The sequence below is a fragment of the Acanthochromis polyacanthus genome, chromosome 7 (genome assembly GCF_021347895.1).
Source record: "Acanthochromis polyacanthus isolate Apoly-LR-REF ecotype Palm Island chromosome 7, KAUST_Apoly_ChrSc, whole genome shotgun sequence".
NCBI lineage: Eukaryota > Metazoa > Chordata > Actinopteri > Pomacentridae > Acanthochromis > Acanthochromis polyacanthus.
Window position 1 is genome coordinate 19,732,394 of NC_067119.1, and position 20,286 is coordinate 19,752,679.

At 41.9% G+C, this 20,286-nt stretch overlaps 2 protein-coding genes across 2 annotated transcripts in view; one reads left to right on the plus strand and one right to left on the minus strand.

Moving 5' to 3' along the window:
• Positions 1–7,230, plus strand: part of smtnb (smoothelin b) — a 49,805-nt gene extending 42,575 nt beyond the window's left edge. Inside the window, 12 exon segments of the mRNA XM_051951123.1 lie at positions 21–88; positions 91–222; positions 457–480; positions 483–515; positions 729–770; positions 1,643–1,813; positions 2,070–2,132; positions 2,230–2,296; positions 2,392–2,568; positions 2,661–2,787; positions 2,965–3,116; positions 5,708–7,230. Of these exon segments, the coding sequence (XP_051807083.1) occupies positions 21–88; positions 91–222; positions 457–480; positions 483–515; positions 729–770; positions 1,643–1,813; positions 2,070–2,132; positions 2,230–2,296; positions 2,392–2,568; positions 2,661–2,787; positions 2,965–3,116; positions 5,708–5,861 (1,210 nt within the window). The 3' untranslated portion in view covers positions 5,862–7,230.
• Positions 7,231–7,865: 635 nt separating this feature from the next.
• selenom (selenoprotein M) lies at positions 7,866–11,034 on the minus strand. Its single transcript, XM_051950836.1, has 5 exons — positions 10,752–11,034; positions 9,969–10,006; positions 9,739–9,771; positions 9,551–9,629; positions 7,866–8,649 (listed from the first exon to the last, which is right to left on the minus strand). Exons 1-5 carry the CDS (start codon positions 11,028–11,030, stop codon positions 8,419–8,421), a joined length of 660 nt encoding a protein of 219 aa, XP_051806796.1. The 5' UTR covers positions 11,031–11,034; the 3' UTR covers positions 7,866–8,418.
• Positions 11,035–20,286: the final 9,252 nt, after the last annotated feature.

Genomic DNA, 20,286 nt, shown 5'->3' on the forward strand with positions numbered 1-20,286 from the left:
CTTTGTTGTGTCCTGTGCAGATGGGAGACGGAGCCCGTTGTTGCGTCCGAGCTGGTGTTTCAGCAGGAATCGTCAGTCCAGGTGCCGTGTCATGTCCCAGCCATCCCAACGGCTCCAGCACTCAGGTCAAACCCGTCGACTGCTCCGGAAAACTGACCGTTGAACAGCTGGCTGCGATCGAGGACGAAGAGCTCCTTGACAAAATGGTATTTCGCACCCCAAGTTGTAATGGATGATTTCAATTCAAAAGCACCTCTTTGAGTTGAATACAGCAGCTTCAGTCATGCAGAGCGATTGTTTTATCAACACTAAGTCTTGCCAGCTATGCAAGCGTGCATTTGGAAAAAAAATGGAATTCTAAGTTAGAAGTGCATGCGTTATAGAGTCATACCATTTTGGCTTTTTGCCAAGGAGTGACCACCCATTGTTTCCGTTTCACAGCTCGATGAGTCAAAGACTTTGAGGAGAGGAAGATGATCCGCGCAGCATGAGAGACCTTCGCAAGAAAAAGAGAGGTAATGGCATACAGAAAACCAGTCTTTTATCTGTTACTTCAGCCAGATGAAAGTTTTTTCAATGACTACTGCTTTCTTTCGATCCATTACAGGCGGGCAACTTCTGTTTAAAATAAAATCTCATGGATAGTTTTCGTGACTTTTCTGTCTTTTCTTTACTCATTTTAAACAAACCTGCTATTTCCACATAATTCCTGTCCGTTCTGCCCTCAGAGGTCATGCTGGGATGTACTCAAGAGGAAATAGGTAGGACAGGTGGTGTGCAGTGTGCATTAATAATTGATACTTGCCTGTGTTTGTCTCTCTGTGAGCACCATCCTGTCATTGTCGGACCACCACAAATTTTAATCTCTGATTTGGTGGATGATGAGGATATGTTGACAATTTTGTTAATGTGCATGAATGCTGTGTTATTTTTTAAATGTGAAGTGTTGAACATGGTCACTGAAACCTCTGCACATTTAGTGTGTTAACTGTTTTTCAGTGAAGCACCCACCATGTGGTTTCATTAGGCACTTGGTTGCTCTGAGCTGCTGACAGTTGAACCACCTAATTGGATTCCCTGATCTTAGTCTATCTTAAAAAAATCTGTAAAAGTTGAGTGCAGTCAGTGGCATCGAGCAGGTCCAAGACTGTCCTTAGCACTGTAAATGAGGGGTTTTTTCACAGAAAACTAACCCTTTAGGAATAGTCGTCTGACTAACTTTACAGGATGTGTTTTAAATGCATGTACCCGTTCAGATAAAGCTCGAGGTAGCAGTGCAGATGTCAGTATTTTGGACATTGTTGGGTTTATTTCAGGCTTCCACAGAGGACGATCACGGTGTGTTTGCTCTCTTTGACGTATGATGTTTGTCCAGGACACGTAATTTGACAGCTTTGGTGTGAGCCTCCCACCTGCGTGTGTTTGTGTGTTGAGAGGAATTTTACGGTACTGTGGAAAGAATCCTGAAATATATCGCCCCAAATCTGGAAGCCCCGTTTTAATCCATCTTTGTGGCAGTCGGATGAGCTGCTGTCAGCTTGTTTTAGGACCTCTTGTCCTCCTCCTCCTCTTTTTCCACTGACATTCATCTCTCTACCTTCCCCACCTCCTCTACTCCCTCTTCTCCACCCCAGACCAAGAGAAAAGGAGCGCGAGACCCGTCTGCAGGAGCTCCGGCAGCAGAGAGAAGACAGAGCACAGAAAGGTCGCGCTGGGGCCGGAGCCGGAGAGGTGGTGATGAGGAAGGTGGAGAAGTCGGCAGATGGCTCGTCCCTCAGCCAAGTCACCAAGACAGACCGCTTCGCCCAGTCTGGTAGTTCCTTTCTTTTCCTTTGCCTTTCTTAGCCTTCTTTTGACTTTTCTTAAGTCTGTATTGAACCACTCAAGTCATCACAAAACTAATTTTTAGACATTTTGGTGAGCAAAAATAGGAAAATAGGGTAGCACAACACAACGAGTAATAAAAAATAAACCCGTAAAATGGATGTAAGGGTTTTATACAACACTGAGCCATGAAACTGACCCTGTCCAGTATCATATTAATTTTAAATGTTCTTGTGTGTGTTCAGATGATGGGAGCAGATCAACACGCAGCACTGTTGTTGAGGCTAGTTATGTGACGAAAACAGACAGTGAGTCAATATTTTGCTCTCCGGATTTCAGTTTATTACAGTGATAATTACAGTTTTAGGGACCGTATCGTTAATATGTGTTTGCTTATCATTTCAGGAGGCACAGTTCAGTCAAAATCATACAGTTACACCTCCTCCTCTAACACAAGCAAAAAAGTGGGCAGGTGGGTTGTGAAGCATCAGCACAGCTAATTACACTAAAATGTAAAATCCCTGCGCGTTCACTTTAATTAACTTGCTGTAAATATCACTGCTTCAGTGTGTTTGATCGCGAGGATGACACATCGTCTCGAAGTGGCAGCGGTGGTTTGGCCGCGGTGGAGCGACGACAGGCTGAGAGGCGCAAAGAACTGATGAGGGCTCAGACGCTGCCAAAGACGTCTGCCATGCAGGCTCGCAAAGCCATGATAGAGAAGTTGGAGAAGGAAGGAGGCGGGTAAGGGTAAACACTAAGGTAGTACTACCAAAGAAAGGAACGGAGCACATCAAAGCATGTAAATATTAACACAAAACCGACTTTTCTTTTAGCCCTGGAAATCAGGCAGTGGCCAAGGTAAACAAGGTCCAGCGCTCCACCAGCTTTGGTGTACCCAATGCAAACTCCATCAAGCAGATGCTGCTCGACTGGTGTCGTGCCAAGACCCGCTCATATGAGGTGAGCCAACTGGCCAGATTCTGTGTTTAGCACTCATCTTTAATGTCAGCCAATGAGGCTGTAGCTGGATCTGAGCTGAGGTATTCTGGGCTGAGACAATGTTTTCTCACCTTGGGAGATTTTCCATCACTAATCTATCACTACCTCCATGTCTGTTTTGTTTATCTTTTCTCCTAGCATGTGGACATTCAGAACTTTTCATCCAGCTGGAGCAACGGCATGGCATTTTGTGCCCTTGTGCACAACTTCTTCCCCGATGCCTTTGACTACAGCGCACTGAGCCCCAGCAACCGCAGGCAAAACTTCGAGGTGGCCTTCAGCGCTGCAGAGTGAGTAAACACCGAGGACATGTTTGTGCTAACGTGTGCTAATCAGTCGGAGAAACCACATCAACTGCAAATAACCTTTGGTTTGGTCAGTCTGGCAGAGAAAAAGTGGAGAAACACGTGGAAGAAGCAACTGCTGTCTTAACTTTCCTCTGTGGTTAAAAGTTTTGTAGTGAATACACAGAGCCAATCAAACCGTCCAGGTCGGGTTTGTGCGCTGCCCCAGACCAAATAAACACATTTCCCTTTCTTTGCGTTGTACAGATTTTTCCATCCTTCTCTCATTCCTCTGTAAGATCAACTTAATTCAGTAGCAACATCTGCTTGAGTCGGACCAGTATGTGGAAGCTCCTTGACCGATGTCCCAGTGTTAACTGTCCCTGTCTCTCCCAGGTGTATCGAGCCCCCTCAAGGTTGAGTGAGCCCATTACTACTCTAATAACTTCTAACATCTGTCCTCTACTCTGAGTAACTGCTGCGACATCCTCCATCTGCTCTAAACCAGAGACCCATGAGCAAATCCTTCCCAAAAAACCCAACAGGTTAAAAAAAATGGACGATCCAGATATTCTTCCTCTATTTTATTCCCATTACCTCTCTTGTCTTTTTCTCTTTCTCATCCTTGTTGCATCACACAACTTGTGACGCCCACCCACCCACCTGTGTGTTCACATGCTCCTCGTAGGATAATGCCCGTCCTGATGTTTCTAGTAATGATTTATTCTGTCAGCACTGGACTGTCACCCAGCCACAGCCCCCGTCTTGCCACCTCTGTGTTGCACTATCACTCACTTCTCCCAAACCCTCCCAAGAGTTTGCTGTTATCTGAAACACACTCCAACACACACACACACCGTCCTGTGCACCAGTGTGTTTGTAGAGTCACCGTGTGGTTGTAGCTTTGTGTTTTTGCAGAGTTCTTGTTGTTTTTTTCATCGTGTCTTGTGTTTACACTAGTTGTATTGATATGGTCAACATTTTCTTGTCGTAGCACAGAAAAAAACAACAACAAACAAAAAGGCTGAATGAGCGTCACATGACGCTCATTTGACATTTTGTTTTGTCTCATGTATGTGCCACAGACTGTTTGTACTGTGATGTTCATGGTGCATGTCAACTCATGGATATATTTGTGAACACAGAGAATGTAATGTTTTTGTTTCTTTTTGTGTTCTTTCTCTCTCCTTGTGTTTTATTTCACTCTGAATCTTCTTAACTGGCTGTTCACTGCTTTATCTGTGTTTTTCCCTTTCTCTCTTTCCCACACTTTGTCCGCTATCTCTGTCATGTTCCTTCTGTCTCTTTTTATCTGTCCTTCATTCTTGGTCTTTCCTGTCCTCTTCTCTCTGTTTGGGCCTTCCCTTCCTTCCTCTCCACGGCGGGGTGGGTGCAGGAAACTAGTGGACTGTCCCCAGCTGTTGGATGTGGACGACATGGTGAAGATGCGTGAGCCGGATTGGAAGTGTGTGTACACGTACCTGCAGGAGTTCTACCGGGGTCTGGTGACGAAGGGCCTGGTTAAAACCAAAAATTCCTCCTAGAGTCGCACCCCCACCTAAAACTGAACCTATGGTGAGAGAGGAAACATGAGGGAACCTCACTTTGGTTCTGACAGACTTATGGGGATGGAGAGAGTTTGTGTACTGCATGTTCTTACCAGCTGGATGGGTTTATAGCAGACACTGTGGTTCAGAAACTCCTGTACTGGCTGCTTTTTTTGGATATTTGAACCTTCATGTTAATCTGAAGCTACTGAAGTCCAAAGTACCAAACATGGTATGTCAGTGTGTGTGTCCATGTGTGCATTTCTGCATAGCCAGTCTATGGGTCAGGCGGAGAGCCAGGACCCTCTGCAGCTCAACACTTTAAAAGGAACTGCTGTATCACGGCATTTCAAACAGAGGAGTTAAGAAACAAAGCAGAGGACGGAACTGCTGCGTTGTCCACTGACTTTTTATAAAGTGGGAGCTTACAGGTTTTTACATACTTGGCTTTGAAACCCTATTAGAGAGGCAGTAGTAATAAAATTTAGAATGACTTATGTTTACAGTTCCCTAAATGACAAAACGCCTCTTATGTCACTGGCATTTATTTTTCTGTCTAAGAGATTTACAGTTGTGCTGTTCCTGTTGCTCTGAGGAGACCTCACACAGTTCACAATGTGTGGAGATAACGCCACCTTGTGGTCACTCTCTGCATAACTTACATGTTAAGTCTTTGTTCCTGAAACTGTTTATTTAAAGGCACTGCATTACTGAAGTTTATTTATACAAGGCTTTTAAAGAGTTTTCCATAAAGTGGTTTAGAGAAAATTGAGATAAAAGAGGATTTTAGAAAGTATGAGTTGAGCAAAACCACACCAAAGAAGGGCCGACATGTACGTGCTTTAAACTGACTTTAACTGTTGCTTAACCAGTTTTGTTTGTCATCATAAGAAAGCTCTAGATGGATGATAAAGTTTGAATAATCGTGACCAAACATGATGGTTTAGAAATCTGAGAGTTTCCTGCTTAGTCAGTCTGTGGTTTATCTCCTCTCCTGTCTGATCTCACCCTCCTCTTCCTCATGCACTGTCCTGTATGCCTCTTCCTCAGGACCCACGCCAACTGCATGCCTTTGCTGGAAGTGGAGGACATGATGATCATGGGTAATAAGCCCGACTCCAAATGTGTCTTCACCTACGTACAATCTCTGGTCAACCACCTGCGCAGATACGAGATGTCCATGGGTCGACCCTGTGACCTCTGACCTGTGTTCAGGTGGCGTTGGTCCTCTTCTCTTCACAAGCTGGGTCAAATAGTTGCACATCTCTGTTGGACAAATTGGGGATTGTGTGTGTGTGTTTGTGTCAGTTTGCTCATTATCTTTGTCGGCAGTGGTGACATGTATCGATTATTGCAGTTCTGTTCTGAAAACAGAGAACTCCAACCATAAAGTGAGCGCCAAAGTTTTTTAAAAGACCTTTTAAGGTTTAAATTTTTGCGCCTTTTTTCTACTCAAACTCCACTTCGTAACAGATTATATTCAACACAAAGTAGCTGTGTCACTCCTCTAGAATACTAAAGAACTGCTTAAAACAGAAAGAAGTCATATTTTTATGGCATTTCCCCTTTTAAAGTATTTGTACCTACAGTTTTCTCTTCTACGCTTTTCAAATTACTGTAATTTGCCGGCACTTCTTTTGGCTATTCCACTGAAAGAGAAAAATGCACCCATCCGCACGATGCATTATTTCATCTTTATGTCGGTACTTTGTCATTTCAAACCAAATTCTGTTTGCTTGAAGTATGTAAATTAAGTTATTATTAATATTCTCATGTTGATGTAGTCAATTAGCGTATTACTTTGTAATCCATGAGCACGGGGATGTTTTCTCATCATTATTCAAGTGAATCTATTACTGTTGCAGTTAAGAGCTGAGTAATGTCACTTTTCTAAACTCCACAGAGCTACTGAGAACATGTAGGAGGTTTTATGGTCTTCTGTGATATTATAATCATAAACGATTGCAGTTAAACCAGCTTTTGTGTAGGTACAAAGAAAAAAGGAGTGAGTCTGATGTTGTACAGCTGATTTGTATCATTTGATGTTTGCTGACGTCGCCCTGCCAAACACACTCACACACAGCTCTTCTAGAGGACTCCTTATTTATGCTTGAGTAGACTTTTTTAAATATATAATTTCTTTTGTTAGTGTGTACATTATGCTTTTACAAGTTTTGTTTAAAGTAAGTCGATAAGCTTAAGCTACCACAATGTTTTCTGAAACCAGTTGCTTTTTGTTTGAAAGCCGGCTTTCAGTAATCTTGACTGATACCTGCTAATTGTATATTTATCGGCACAGAGCTAAGAAAAAACTTTAATGAAGATTTTTATTCCTTTGTTCCTTTTAAGAAGATGTCTAAAGTTCTGATTTTGATGAACTATATTTCTTAAAGCTCTGTTTCTGGTAGATTTGAGAAATTATTTGAGAATATTACTCAACTGCTGCCAACTGAAAAACGAAACCTTCCTTGAAGCAGTGTGTTGTACATAAGAGCTTAAACACGTTGTAATTTCATGTTTCTGTGCACCACAGTTAAATATGAATTAACAATTAAACCAATTTAAGAACTGAATGTATTCGAGGGGCGATTATTGCTTTGAATCACCTCACAAAGTGCATTTTCATTTTCCACACCGAATTATATGAGTGTAATCTTCTGTCTGACATTGAACCCCTTCGGTGTCTGACAGAAGATTACACTCCTGTTTTCAACCTGGATTTATTAGTGCTGCTGAAAAGTTCACCGGCTTCAGTCCTGTAACCCAAAACAGTTTAATTTCATGCATAATGATGATTATGTTAATAAAAATGTCCTGACAGCTCTGAAGGGAGCTTTATTGTAAATAATTCCTCCATATAAACTTGGAATCTGTCAGTGTTTAGAGGAACGCAAAGCATTACAAATCATAGAAGAGTTAGCTTTTCTGCTGCTTATTAACGTCAAATTAAATGAATTAGTCACATAAAAAGCCGTGTGTAGCAAACAAGACATCTCTAGGCCTATTAACACTCGAATTAACTCTCTTTGAATGTGGAATAGATACCTGTATTTATCTGAAAGTGCGGCTCTGCTATTGGATATCAAGTGTTATTTATGCTTGCATTTATACCGAAAGGGAATTTACAGCCTGCAATCTGCCATATTTACACTTTAGTGTGTAAAAGAGAACAATAAGAACATTCAACAAACCAAGGATCAGAGACATGTTTGTGTTTCCAAACAGTTTATCACTTTATTCTTACAACCCCTTCACTTGGGTCTTCTTGTGTGCATCAGTCCAACCCACCAGAACATGCAGTTCAGCCTCAGGCCAGTCAGACGATTTTCAGCCCGAGGCTTCATTCAGTTTCACAGTAGGTAGGAAGCAAAGACAGACACACAAAAAAACTCAAACGAGGCAAAGATCCTGAAGACGGCTGACACATGATTGACAAAAACAACAAAGTCAAACGCACACGCATCCAGTCTCTGTGTGGAGTAGAAAAGCACTCACAAAGCGGCCTGCTGGGTTTATAATGCTGCCAAAAGAAAGGAACGAGTGGCATGAAAAATATCTTTTGTGCAAATTCAGACTGGACTTTATTTTTAAAGGCCTTCTGCTGATGGTGAGATTCAGTCCGTCCCCAGGAGCTGATCCAGGATCTGCTGGCCTCACTCTGAAATTACAAACATCTCTGTGATCAGCTGCAGGAACCAGCGGGTCATGGAGCAGCTAAGGGGCTCAGGGTTAGCGTTCCTACTTTCGTCCGCTCTTACAGGTTATAGGTCAGTGTGCTTGGCTTCTGCGTCGGGCTCTGAGGAGGCGTTTTCTGTAGCTACAGAGGAAGTGGAGGATTTGTAAGGAGGCTCATCTTTGAACGGGGAGTCTTTGGCAGGCGAGAAGCGGAACTCCTCCGGCACCTCGTCCTCTGGCTGAGCCTTCTTGTAGAAACCCAGTTTCTCCAGCAGCTCGTTAATCTCAGAGCGGGTCATGTCAGACAGAGCGATCCGCTGGGGAGGACACACACATGTTGGAGAATAAATTAACTGTGAGTTCACTGAAAGCTGTATGTAAAACTGTGCTAACGTGATATATTGTTAGTGTGCTATGTTTCATGAAAACTGGGCTGAATATTAATGGATTTAAAATTATAGACATCAATTAAGAATGCACAGTTTGTATTCATACTTTTTTTTTTTTGTCTGAACAAGGCAACTAACAATTTATGTGCAATATGAAAAAGGTCGATCATTTTGATGAATCAGCAAAGAATTATCCCCAGTTCTGCAGACCATTTGATGTGTCTTTTGGTTCATTGTTGCTGCAGATTTCTTGTTGTGGTTCTGCTTCATTGCAGTTATTGATGTTGAAGTAGACAGTTATTATTCATGAAGAACCTCACATAAATCCAGACAAAGTTTGCAACTCTAAAGTACTATCAAGCCAGATATTGCCCTCAGGAGACCAGAACAGAACTAATATTATCGCTCTAAATGAATGCTTCATTTGCTCCATGTCGGCTGAACAGATGCACAAATATTTGCCGCAACATTTGCCATAATGTGAGGACGGTTCTGCAATATGACAAAACAAAGTTGCTTTAAAATGATGCTCAGAATCTACAATTACATAATTTACAAAACTGTAGGGTCCTATAATAATATTAAAATTTAGCAGGTATAGTTGTAAATCCAATCTTATTTCTCTACTGGAAAGCACTTTGACCTGACATGACTTATAGGCATCCTGCTTTTTTGTTGTTTCTCTTTAAAAGTGCTCTATAGATGAAGTTATTATACAGTGGGATACAACAGACTTTATTGTCCCCTAAAGGAGATATTTTTCTTGAGGTAGTATTGCTGCATTGAACATATACATTTAACACAATAAAACACAGCAAACAAGTCTTACATCCAGCTCTTCGTAATAGTGGTTCAGGAGGACAAGCTCAGGGTCAGCTCCAGGAATGTGCTTCATCACCAGGTTATGGCTGAGATACGGATGGTCAAGGATATTTTTTTGTCAAGTAACAGTGTGCAATTAATAAACAAACATATTTAAGAAAACGTAACTGACGGTGTACTTGAATCAAAGGATACTAGAGAGGAATATCCTGGACCACAAAGGCTTTGACTGCAGACAGAAGTGGAGATTATTGTTTTTTTTTCTTCACTTACAGGCTGGTTTCCGTGACAGATCTGTCAGGGATTATGTGAAACGTTAGACGTAAAATGTTTCTTGGAGAGTAAACACTTTTAGGCAGGGATTAGGCTTCGGTCTGACACTGGCTCTCAGTGTTGTGTCTGTTATTTTCCTAGCTGGATAACTCACCTCTCTGAGCCTGTTCAGCTGTCATCCACCGCATGTCTGGAAGAGATGGAGACGTGAGACACAGGAAAAGGTTGCAAACAGCTCTCATGTTTAGGAAAAAAGATGACTTAACAGTCCTCATTTGCAACTCCAATGTGTCTTTGTGCACATGCAACAGCTTCTTACTGCAGTTTTTGTAGTTAGAATCAAAGATTCAGTAACACTTCGGTAAACCTCTTGGTCATGTTCTGGTATCAGATTTATTCCGGCCTAAGGGAAGGGATGCCTGACCTATTTTTGCAGATATCTGAGCCTCAGGTATTAGGTGTGGCTGCCACAACAATAGCAACAGATAAAGCTTTTCTTCAGTGATGCTGGCAAAGTTGGGTGATTGGGTGACACCCTGAGGGAAAACTACACAGTTTCTCACAAAAAAAAAAAAAGGGGGCAGGATTTCAAAAGCTTTACTGCAGTTCCACACCCTGATTCTGCTCTAAACCTTAAACTGATCACCAAGTCGCTTTACAGCAGATTTTAGTTTTACTGCAACAGTAAAATGACAGCATACGTGCTTGTTTCGGTGCCATCCTACATACGCATCCATTCATCTTACTACAGCTCCGTCCTACTCTCCTACAAGACTCCTTCACGCATGCGCCCAACATGGAAATTCGAGTAGAGAAGCGCACCCGTTCACACGTTTAATCAAATCTGAATCGGAAAACACCGCATCGGCCCAGTGTTGCTGTAAAAACACGGCATAATTCAGCCCTCTATGAAGTATGAGGCAGGTTTACTCTACCTCCACCCTCGCTTTGGCCAGCCCGTCCAGCTTCTTCAGATCCACATCATAGGCCGAGGCGCATTGCAGAAACCCGGCCAACACGATCAACCACATTTTCTTTCTGTCCTGGTTCGGATCGAGGACCAGGACGATCTCCCGTGTTGGACCTGCAGAGGTTTGAAGGTAACTGAGCCCAGAAGAGGAGGAGAGATGATGAGCAGCTATGTCACGTCCGGACCTCTTTGCCACGTCAAATATTTCGCCAGAGGAGACAGCAGGCGCGCGGAGGACGCTCATTGGTTATCCGCTGCTTCCCATCCAGATAAAAACTTAATCCTACAGATCCCATGTGCAAACTCTGCTTAATCCTCCATAATGTTTGCAGATCTCCTCATAAAACTACAATAAAGCCGAGATAATGCCTGCTGACTCTTTTCAGGCAAGGTGACAGGTGGCTTCAGGTCGATTTATGCTGTCAGTGTCGATAGAAATCCTGCCCATTAAATCAGATCAGCGTTATTAATACAACACGTTTTAAAACAACCTTAGTTAAACAAAAAGCTGTACATGTTATAAATATATATAAATTTACAAAACAAGATAAGATATTAGCATATAAAAAGTTAAAATGAAATTAGACAATAAAGTATCTAAAATTAGATAATAAAGTACAAAAAATAAACATCAGATGCTAAAAAAAAATCAAGGAAAACAGGGCCACAGCTTATAGGACCAATTACTTTAATAACATAAATATAAACTACTAAAATACTAAGACCATTAAGAGCAAGGAAAAGCTTTTTAAAACCTGTATTAGATTTTTAATAAGAGTGTCGATGGAGGAGGAACATTTGATTGATAAATAGAGTGCTACTGAAAAATTTGGAAGTTGCTGCTGCAAAGGCACAATATTTCTTTCATTAAGATATGCATAAATTACTCCATGATTACAAGCCCCTACATGTAGTGGAGAATGTGGTAAAATAATCTTGTCGGTAATGAGACACTCTCTAGCTAGTTCTAGACTACGAAGTGAATTATGTCAGAGAACAGAAACCTGAAGTGCACAGGTCAGAATATCATATTTGCCATTTAATATGGTACCATTTTACCAGTATATAGACAAAAAATTGAGCATTATAGCTGAGCAACACTGATGTTTTTATTGAAGATGTTTTGTGACCCCATCCATGAGGTAACTGTTGATGCCAAACTGTGGCTTCATGTATTAACAGAAACACTGACACACATGGAGTGGACATTATAAACTTTAATTTTCCATATATTTTTCTAAATACTATAGCTCATTTCAAGTGGAAACATTAAATCTGGATATTATTTGCTAAATTGCAAAGGAACAGAAGATGGAGGAACACAGACAGGATGTAATGAAGGGAGCAGGATACTGCGACAGCTGGTTATGACAGAAACACTGACCTATATACTGCACAAAAACCTGTGCTGTTGTCACCATGATTCACAGCAGTGCAGAAGAGAAAGGAAAAGAGCTCTGCTGATCTATGAGGCCAACCAACAGGATAAAAACAGACAAAAATCAACCCGGTGACGCTGAAGCTCGCAACTAGGCCAGACAATGACACCATTTTTTTTTTACTGGTATACTTCTGCAGCAGTGTACGATATGCTTTCTACGATATGAATACTAATAATACAGGATGGGCACCAGTTTGTTATTATATAGCAATGTCAAGAATGTCTCAGTGTTTGTTTTATTAAATGACTACAAAAGGAATAACATAAAAAATAAATTGCAGTTTGGTACAATGTTACAGCTGTTAAATACTATAGATATCCATTCATTTTCTATGCATTGCTTATTCCTCATTAGGGTCACAGAGGGGCTGGAGTCTATCCCAGCTGATTTATGGTGAATGCAGGGGACACCCTGGACAGATCATCAGTCTATCACAGGGCTGCACAAAGAGACAAACAAGCACACTCACATTTACACCAGCAGACAGGGAGAACATGCAAACTCCATGCAGAAAGATCCCAGGCACATGCAAACCGGGGATCTTCTAGCTGCAAGACAACAGTGCTAACCACCGAGTCACTGTGCAGCCCCTACTATAGATATGCTATAAGTAATTTACTTTCATGTAGAGGTACAGGTATGTACAGTATGTGCAATAGATTACTACTACAAACCACCAGAAGCTTCAGGAAAACATGCAGCTCACCACATTAACTACAGTGCATGTCATTTCTCCAGCAAGCTGTGGCCTGAAAGGTCACACACACACACACACACACTTAGGCGGGTACAGTTTTTGACTCATTAATTTTGTAAATGCCACAGACATTTAGGAGGTCACAGAGACTGATGAGGTATCCTCAGGTGTTGCCACAGCAACATCTTATCCCATGCTTTGGCAAGGTATAGAGGTGTTTAAGCTTCTACAAATTAACAAGAGTTTTAATACACGGTTTTAGGCACATCAGCTCCAAGTCTTTATTTTTGTGTGGTAAATGTAATTATATTAAGTCATGGATAACTTTACACAAAGCTGCACCTTTGCTACTCCATGACTTTGTAAATAAAAATCTACAGAAAGGAGCATCCATGTTATGATATTATCAAGTAGAATGTGAGCTCAAGACCTTTTTAAAAATGGGGTTTTAATAAAGTTTTGATATAAAGCTTTTTTTTTTTTTTTTTGTTCAAGTATTGAGACAGCCCCACAGCAGTTTTTTAGGCTTAGTCCTCCTATAAATGTGTGGCTATGTCCCAGGTTGGGTGAGATTGCCTTGAAATGTGGGTTAGCTGTTGAATACAAATTACGAGGCAACTTTTGTAAGTAGTTACAAAAGTAGTTACAAAAAAAACTTATTTAAACTGAATATGAAAGTTTCATAGCATTTAAAATTGCTACATTTTGAGGATATAACAAAAAAAATGAATCAATAATCCTCAACAAAGTAACTATAATCTAATTGCACCTTTAACAACATAACGCCTTTTTTGTAATCTGATTACCTAATCCGGATCTCATGTCATCCAAAACACAGCTAAATCACACCTTGACCCTTAAACCAATATGTTGCTTTTGTTCTTCTACTTTTCAAACTCTTCAAATGAAACGGGAAAAGGGCCAAATCTTACATCTACCAACAAAATAAATCACAGTTGGGTTCTTCTCTAATTAGGTGTCACTGCAGAGGGCCATTTAAAAAATAAACTGGCAGACTGTGAGGCAGCTGTTCATTCTGAATGGCTCAAGGAGTGGGTGGTCAGGATTATAAATTACTTTGAATGAGTGAACTATTGGTTCATAGTCATGTGTAGCATGTAGTAGGTTAAATTCTCACTGACTTGTAAAGCTGGGAGGCTTTCCTGCTGTGGGTTGTTTTAGGTAATGGCAGAAAAGAACATCTTCATATCTTAAGAGCTTAAACTTGACACATCCTAGTTTTTTAAAAACACCACAAAACACAATGAAAATGAATTTTAGCCATATAGGATAATGTAAAGTAAAATGTAGCATGCATTTTCTAGTACCCTCCACCACCATTACTGATGTGTTTTTGTCAGCCATTTCCACTGTTGTCCACTGGCTTTGCACTGCAGAACTCTGTATTGAGAATCAGGTTTCAGGGTTTTCTTTGCAGCTGCTGTTTAGTATTTTGAGCTTAATATGGAAAAACATACTCTGTGGACATGTGAGACTTTCATTCATTGATATAAAGGGGAATAGGGGTTCAGTTCACATTGCAGACTGGGATGGTCAAAGTTTTACTTATAATGGAGTAGTATGTCTCAGTTATATGAATACTGCACAGTGTGGACTGTGAGGGCAGCTGTAATATAAAGAAAAAGTATGATCTGTCTGTGCTCTCAGTGGCTCGATTTACATATTTAACATGACTGTGCAGAGGATTGTGGATCCGAATGGCCAGAAAAGAATGTTGGCTCACACACTGGAAAACCTAATGTAGTATCACATCCTGCTACTTTGGATATACTATATTTGACATACTGTACATTGAGACATATTGAATGTTTATATGGTGTGGTAGTATGGATATTGGAATGCACCCACAGACTCAGAGAGAGTCTTCTTCCTGAAAGGGGCGTGGACCACAGCTCAGCTGCATTTAAAGATACAGACACTAAAACCAGTAACTAAATAGTCATGTTGAAATGAACGATCTTTGCAGTACACTGAGCTGAAAAAAAATGAAATGGGGACATGTGAGACTTTCATTAATTTGACGTCAAGGGGTTCAGTTCACATTCCAGACTGCGAAGGTCAAAGTTTAAGGTGCAGTATTATGATGGAGTACTTGTCTCAGTTGTGTGTATACTACATAGTTGTAGTGCATCCTGAAAGTAAAAAGAAAAGGCATATGTCTGTGCTCTCAGAGGATTGTGGGTCAGGACATCCTGGTACTTTTGACATACTATATAATTTATGTTAAGACATAATAAATCTATATATGGTATGGCAGTATAAATATTAGAATGCACCCACAGACTCGGAGACAGTCTTCTTCCTGAAGGGGGTGTGGACAGCAGAAGCTTGGCTGCATTTAAAGCTGCAGACACGGAAACAGCCAGTTTAGAACAGAGCTAAAACCAGCAGCTAAATAGTGCACCGTCTTTGTAGTATATTGCGCTTAAAAATGAAAGTCACACTCTGGGGACATGTGAGACTTTCACAAGACTATAAAGGCTATAACATGGGACCTTTAAAGGCCATCCACCCCCCTTGCTGCTCTGTGACTCCACCCCGGCGACCACTAGGCGGCAGGAGAGCCTCAGCATAGACTGACATCATGTAGAACCGCAGCTCCTAACGAGGATTACTCAGGCTCGCACCCTGGCGCCGGCTTACGTCACAGTTCCATACGTTCTCATGGAAACCGGTGTCGAGTCGGTGCACGAGCGTGTCTTATGAGTTGGGAGGCGGAGGCCATGTTGGTCGGTTGCCATGATATGTCCTTTCTAGTTGCCGTAGTTCTGTGAGCTCCGGAGTCTGTACTGTAATCATCGAGTCGACATCGTTGGCAGTCAGCGGCTGCTCGTTTACGGAAGCGCTGCCTCCCGCGTCGTCCCGGACGTCTTCTGTAATTTGAAGGGCACCGGGAGCGGGCGTGCTGCTGCTGCTGCGTCTTTAAACGCGGGAGGAGAAAACGAGTGTGTTTTCTAAAGAGATGCAGGCTGACTGACAGACCTCTCCTCCTTCAAACCCACCTGCTCCCCCTCTCTCTCTCTTCCGTCACCCCCGCCGAGGAAGGAAGGAACGAAGGAAGGTAGACGCTGAGATGCCGATGGTTTCATCTGGGAGGCGGCTGGGAAGGAAAGTTTTTGGTTAGAGGAGAGCAATTCATAGAAATCCACATCTTTTCTGATCGACCGCCACATCTGCAGGAACTGTTCAGCTGCAAAAATCCTCAACAGAGTAGAACCCAAACAGGTAAAGGTGATGATTAATCAGCTGCACGCATGCGTTGTGTCACGCTTGAAACCTATCAGGGCTGTTTGCAGTTAATTGCACAGGCTTTCTGTTAACACACAGGAGATGTTGTCTAATTTAGTTTCACGCAGACGGCAGCTGCAAAGAAAACCCTGGAACCTGATTCTCCACTGCCGTGGATGAGTGGATACTGACACAGATGTGTTTGTAACATAAAACTGTGTAAATCTCTATTTTCACACCTTTTGCAATGCCAGAATCATGCTGATTAATCACTCTGATCTCCTGCACATATACACACAAATGCATGCACACTCATGACACAAATATTTGATGCAAAACACACTTAATTGACCTTCATCCTGTTTTACAGCATAAAAATTGTCCTTGAAAGTAATTAGGCCGAATGCTCTGCTGCTGCTGCTGCTCTCCTTTTTCAGCCGAGGTATCACTCATGTCTGTCCCACTATGTAAACGTTACCACATATCAACACGTTTCTAGTGTTTACAAACACACCATGCACCAGATATCAAATTACACATACTGGATAAGGTCCTCTTTTGGCTGTCAGGTATATTTGCATGTTTATATTTGATCAAAACCTCTGTTGTAAATGTAGTGCTGTGACAGGAGCCATACCTCTACTATTTTATTGTCATACATGTAATTTTGGCCCCAAGTGAGGATTTAATTACAAGGAATAATGTTTGATGTAGTGGAAAATTATTTTTACACACCTGAGAACAATGAAAATGAGCAGCGTCAGTGATCGTTGGCCCACTTGGAGGTTTATTGCACACTGAGCGGAAACTACAAACAAACCCAGCTTGTTTCGAGAGTAACTGAAAATTGCCACAGAATGCATTAATTTAAATGAAATTATTTTCCCTGCTTAATGGGCTTGATCATAGTCACATGATTCTATCCTCATGTTAAGGAGATGCGTGTCATGTTTATGACCTGTCCAGGGTGTCCCCTGCCTTCGCCCGAGTCAGCTGGGATAGACTCCAGGACCCCCGTGACCCTAGTGAGGATAAAGCGGTGTATAGAGAATGGATGGATGGATGGATATATATCATTATGGTGTGTCTGTTCAGTCTATCTTGTGTCCTGAACGTTATGCACAGTGTGGTTTGAGCAGGTGGAATTAAAAGCCATGAACCATCCTCATATATCATGATTAACATCCTGATTATTTACCATCTTTACATTTCACTGACATGGTTATACATTTCTTCATGCATGTTAAGCATATGGAAACATATGATTCAAATGCCCTAAATGTTGATACACTTAAGTATTTGCTTCTGACAGCAGCTGCACTGGATTACAAAACAGTGCAGGTAACTTTAGTCAAATGCAGTGATTATTGCTCACCTAACTAGTTTCCTCAGTATTTGCTGGAAAAGCAACTAATGCTGCTGTTGCAACTTTGAGCAAGTTGTGTTGCTTCACTCCTTTTTAACAACCAGTCAAAAGACAGGAAGGAAAATGTGGGCAATGAACCGACTTCTCGATAAGACAGTGTTTGAAGTTCATGCACATGCATATATTAGCACGCATGAATTGGGGCTGTTTCATGCAAGCACAAATGATCGTTTTTTCTTTTTTATCCCTGATGAATTTTTGTCATTGAATTTAACTCTCTAGCCAGTTCAGTGTACTTACATTGTCATTGTGTAATGTCTTTATGCTATTTGATAAATGAGACATTGCTTTTGTGTCTGATAACAACTCAGTGACCGTTTTTCTCCACAGAGAGCCTTTTAAGCGGAATGTATGAGTTTCCATTTGGCTGATTTCTGTAATTGTTAGCTTACACAATCTGACAGCGTAAGTTACAACATAGTTTTGCAGTGCAGACATTGTACTGTATGTTGTCAGCACGTGTCTTAAGTGTTCGACTGTAAGCAAAATTCTTTTGACGTCCTGCAGTTTTGGCTGTGACCTGATCAGAAAGATGAAGCCCCCTGGACACAGGGAGCGTTGCTCCAGACCATTTACAGCTGTGGCAGCAGCTGTCCGGTCAATCAGTATCCCTGTCACAGGGGCATATGGCTCCGCAGGCCCTCAACACCATCACTCTACTTGGTTTGTAAATTCAAAATTAAACACTGGAAGGAGGCAAAATGTGGTCAGCTTTAAGGCTGGGATCACAGTGTCTAGCCACACAGAGCCAGTGATGTATGATGAAAGATCACTCAGTGTGAGGCTGTACATAATTTCCCTGTAACCCTAAAGAATGTAACAATATGGCCTCTGACTCCGTCATCCCAAACTCTCTGTGTTGTCAATTAATCCCACCGAAGGAGCCAAGACGGCTGGCGAGAGCCTGCTGTTTGGGTTACACTACATCCTTCCTGGCTCTTTGCGCTCTCACCCCTCAGGAGGGTGCTTGTAAAAGCTATGACACATTTGTTAGTATCAAATCATTCCTCTCCTCTGTGAATGTGAGCTGAATATAAAGTGGTAGTCTGCCATAACAGTTCCCAGAAAGGCAAATGTGTCTCTTGCAATTGCATGCATAAAGGAAATAAGCATTCAGGGTGTTAGGGAAAAAAAAGGAACTGTTCTGTGTTTTGATTTTGGTTTGCAGGAAAGTACAGAAAATGTTTTCCTCAATATAAACATAGAACCTCTGTATGTCTGTGTTTCACATTTTAGTGTTTCATTCTTTCATTATCAATTATACAGAGTCAAAATGTTAATTGCCCACATACCTCTCAGGTTGCCAGATACTTTTGTGCTTTTGCTTATGCATGATTTAAACATGCTCTCGTGTTGCCAAGCACACAAACATGCATTCCCACTGATTGTGATCCATGTCCGGTTGTTGTGATGGTGGCCGTTGGAACTGTGGCATGTTGACGTCACTGATAGTGACTGAGAGGCGGTTGGCTGAGGGGAAACAATGCACAGCAAGTCGCAGGAGGAGCGTAAGTGTCACCTCAGAGTGCAGAGGGGGGTAAGAAAGGGAAGGAATGAAGAGATTTTAGAGCAGGAATAGATTGATGTGAAAGGAAAAGTATAGGACGGGAGAAACTAAATCGATGGGGGTGAGCGATTCAGTGGTTGTACAGTAAAGGTGGGAACAACAGAGTCTGGGGAAAAATGAGGAGAGAGCGAAAGGATTAGAGAAATTGGACGATAAGAAATGGAGGGAGGAGGAAGGATTAAAGCTTGGAAAAATAGACGGTGCCAGAGGGAAGTGTGAGAGGATCAAGTTGGAGAACATTCTGCAAAGAGACAGTGTTGCCACTGAATGGGCTGTCTCGTCTCCCTCCCACTCCCCCCTCAGCTCGTTTTGCAGCCACCCACTCCCACGTGTGCCCACTCACCCTGCTACCCTCCTCCACACTCCCCCCCTCCCACTAAATGCCATACATGGACCAATAGAATACATTATGCCCAGCCATAAACAAGGTTATTGGTTGGAACGGAAAAACAGCATGTTGCAGGCACATGTGGAATACAGAGGCAGCCTTCCCCTCACTGCATGAAAGTCAATGGCCTCGCGTCTGTTCAAGGTCATGTGTAATAATTATGAGAGCTTGTTTGTTTCTGTGTCCCCAGGCAGCTAGCCCTCTCTCCTTATACTGACCAAAATGCGTCCTCAACGCTGCATTCCAGCAGCGTTGAGAATGTGACGGGTTAATGTTTACCATGATTTGCACCCAACAGTTTCCTCTTCCTTGTAGTATCTTCTGCCCTTTTTCATGTTAAGATTTCAGCTACCACTGACTGATGTTTCTGGGTCGGGCTGCCACCCGTTTTGTGTCCAATATCACCTGTTTTAAGGCTCCACAGGCCACAACACTGTGTCCCCAAACTATGTGGCTAATTTTATTAAACATCTGAGGATGTTGTTGCTTTGGGGGTGAACAATCATGGACTTCACAGTGCCTAATTTATTTCTCCCTTTGAATTTCCATTAATTGCGCGGATGTCACCATAATTACTCAGTTATGGGTTTCTTTGTGTCAGATGCTGCACGTGAAGGTTTATTTAAATCAGAAACTGGAAAATTCAGTAGCAATCCATTTGCTTGAATTGCTATTATGTCAGCAACATAAGAATGTAGAGGAGACATTTATTCACACTAATTAAACGGATT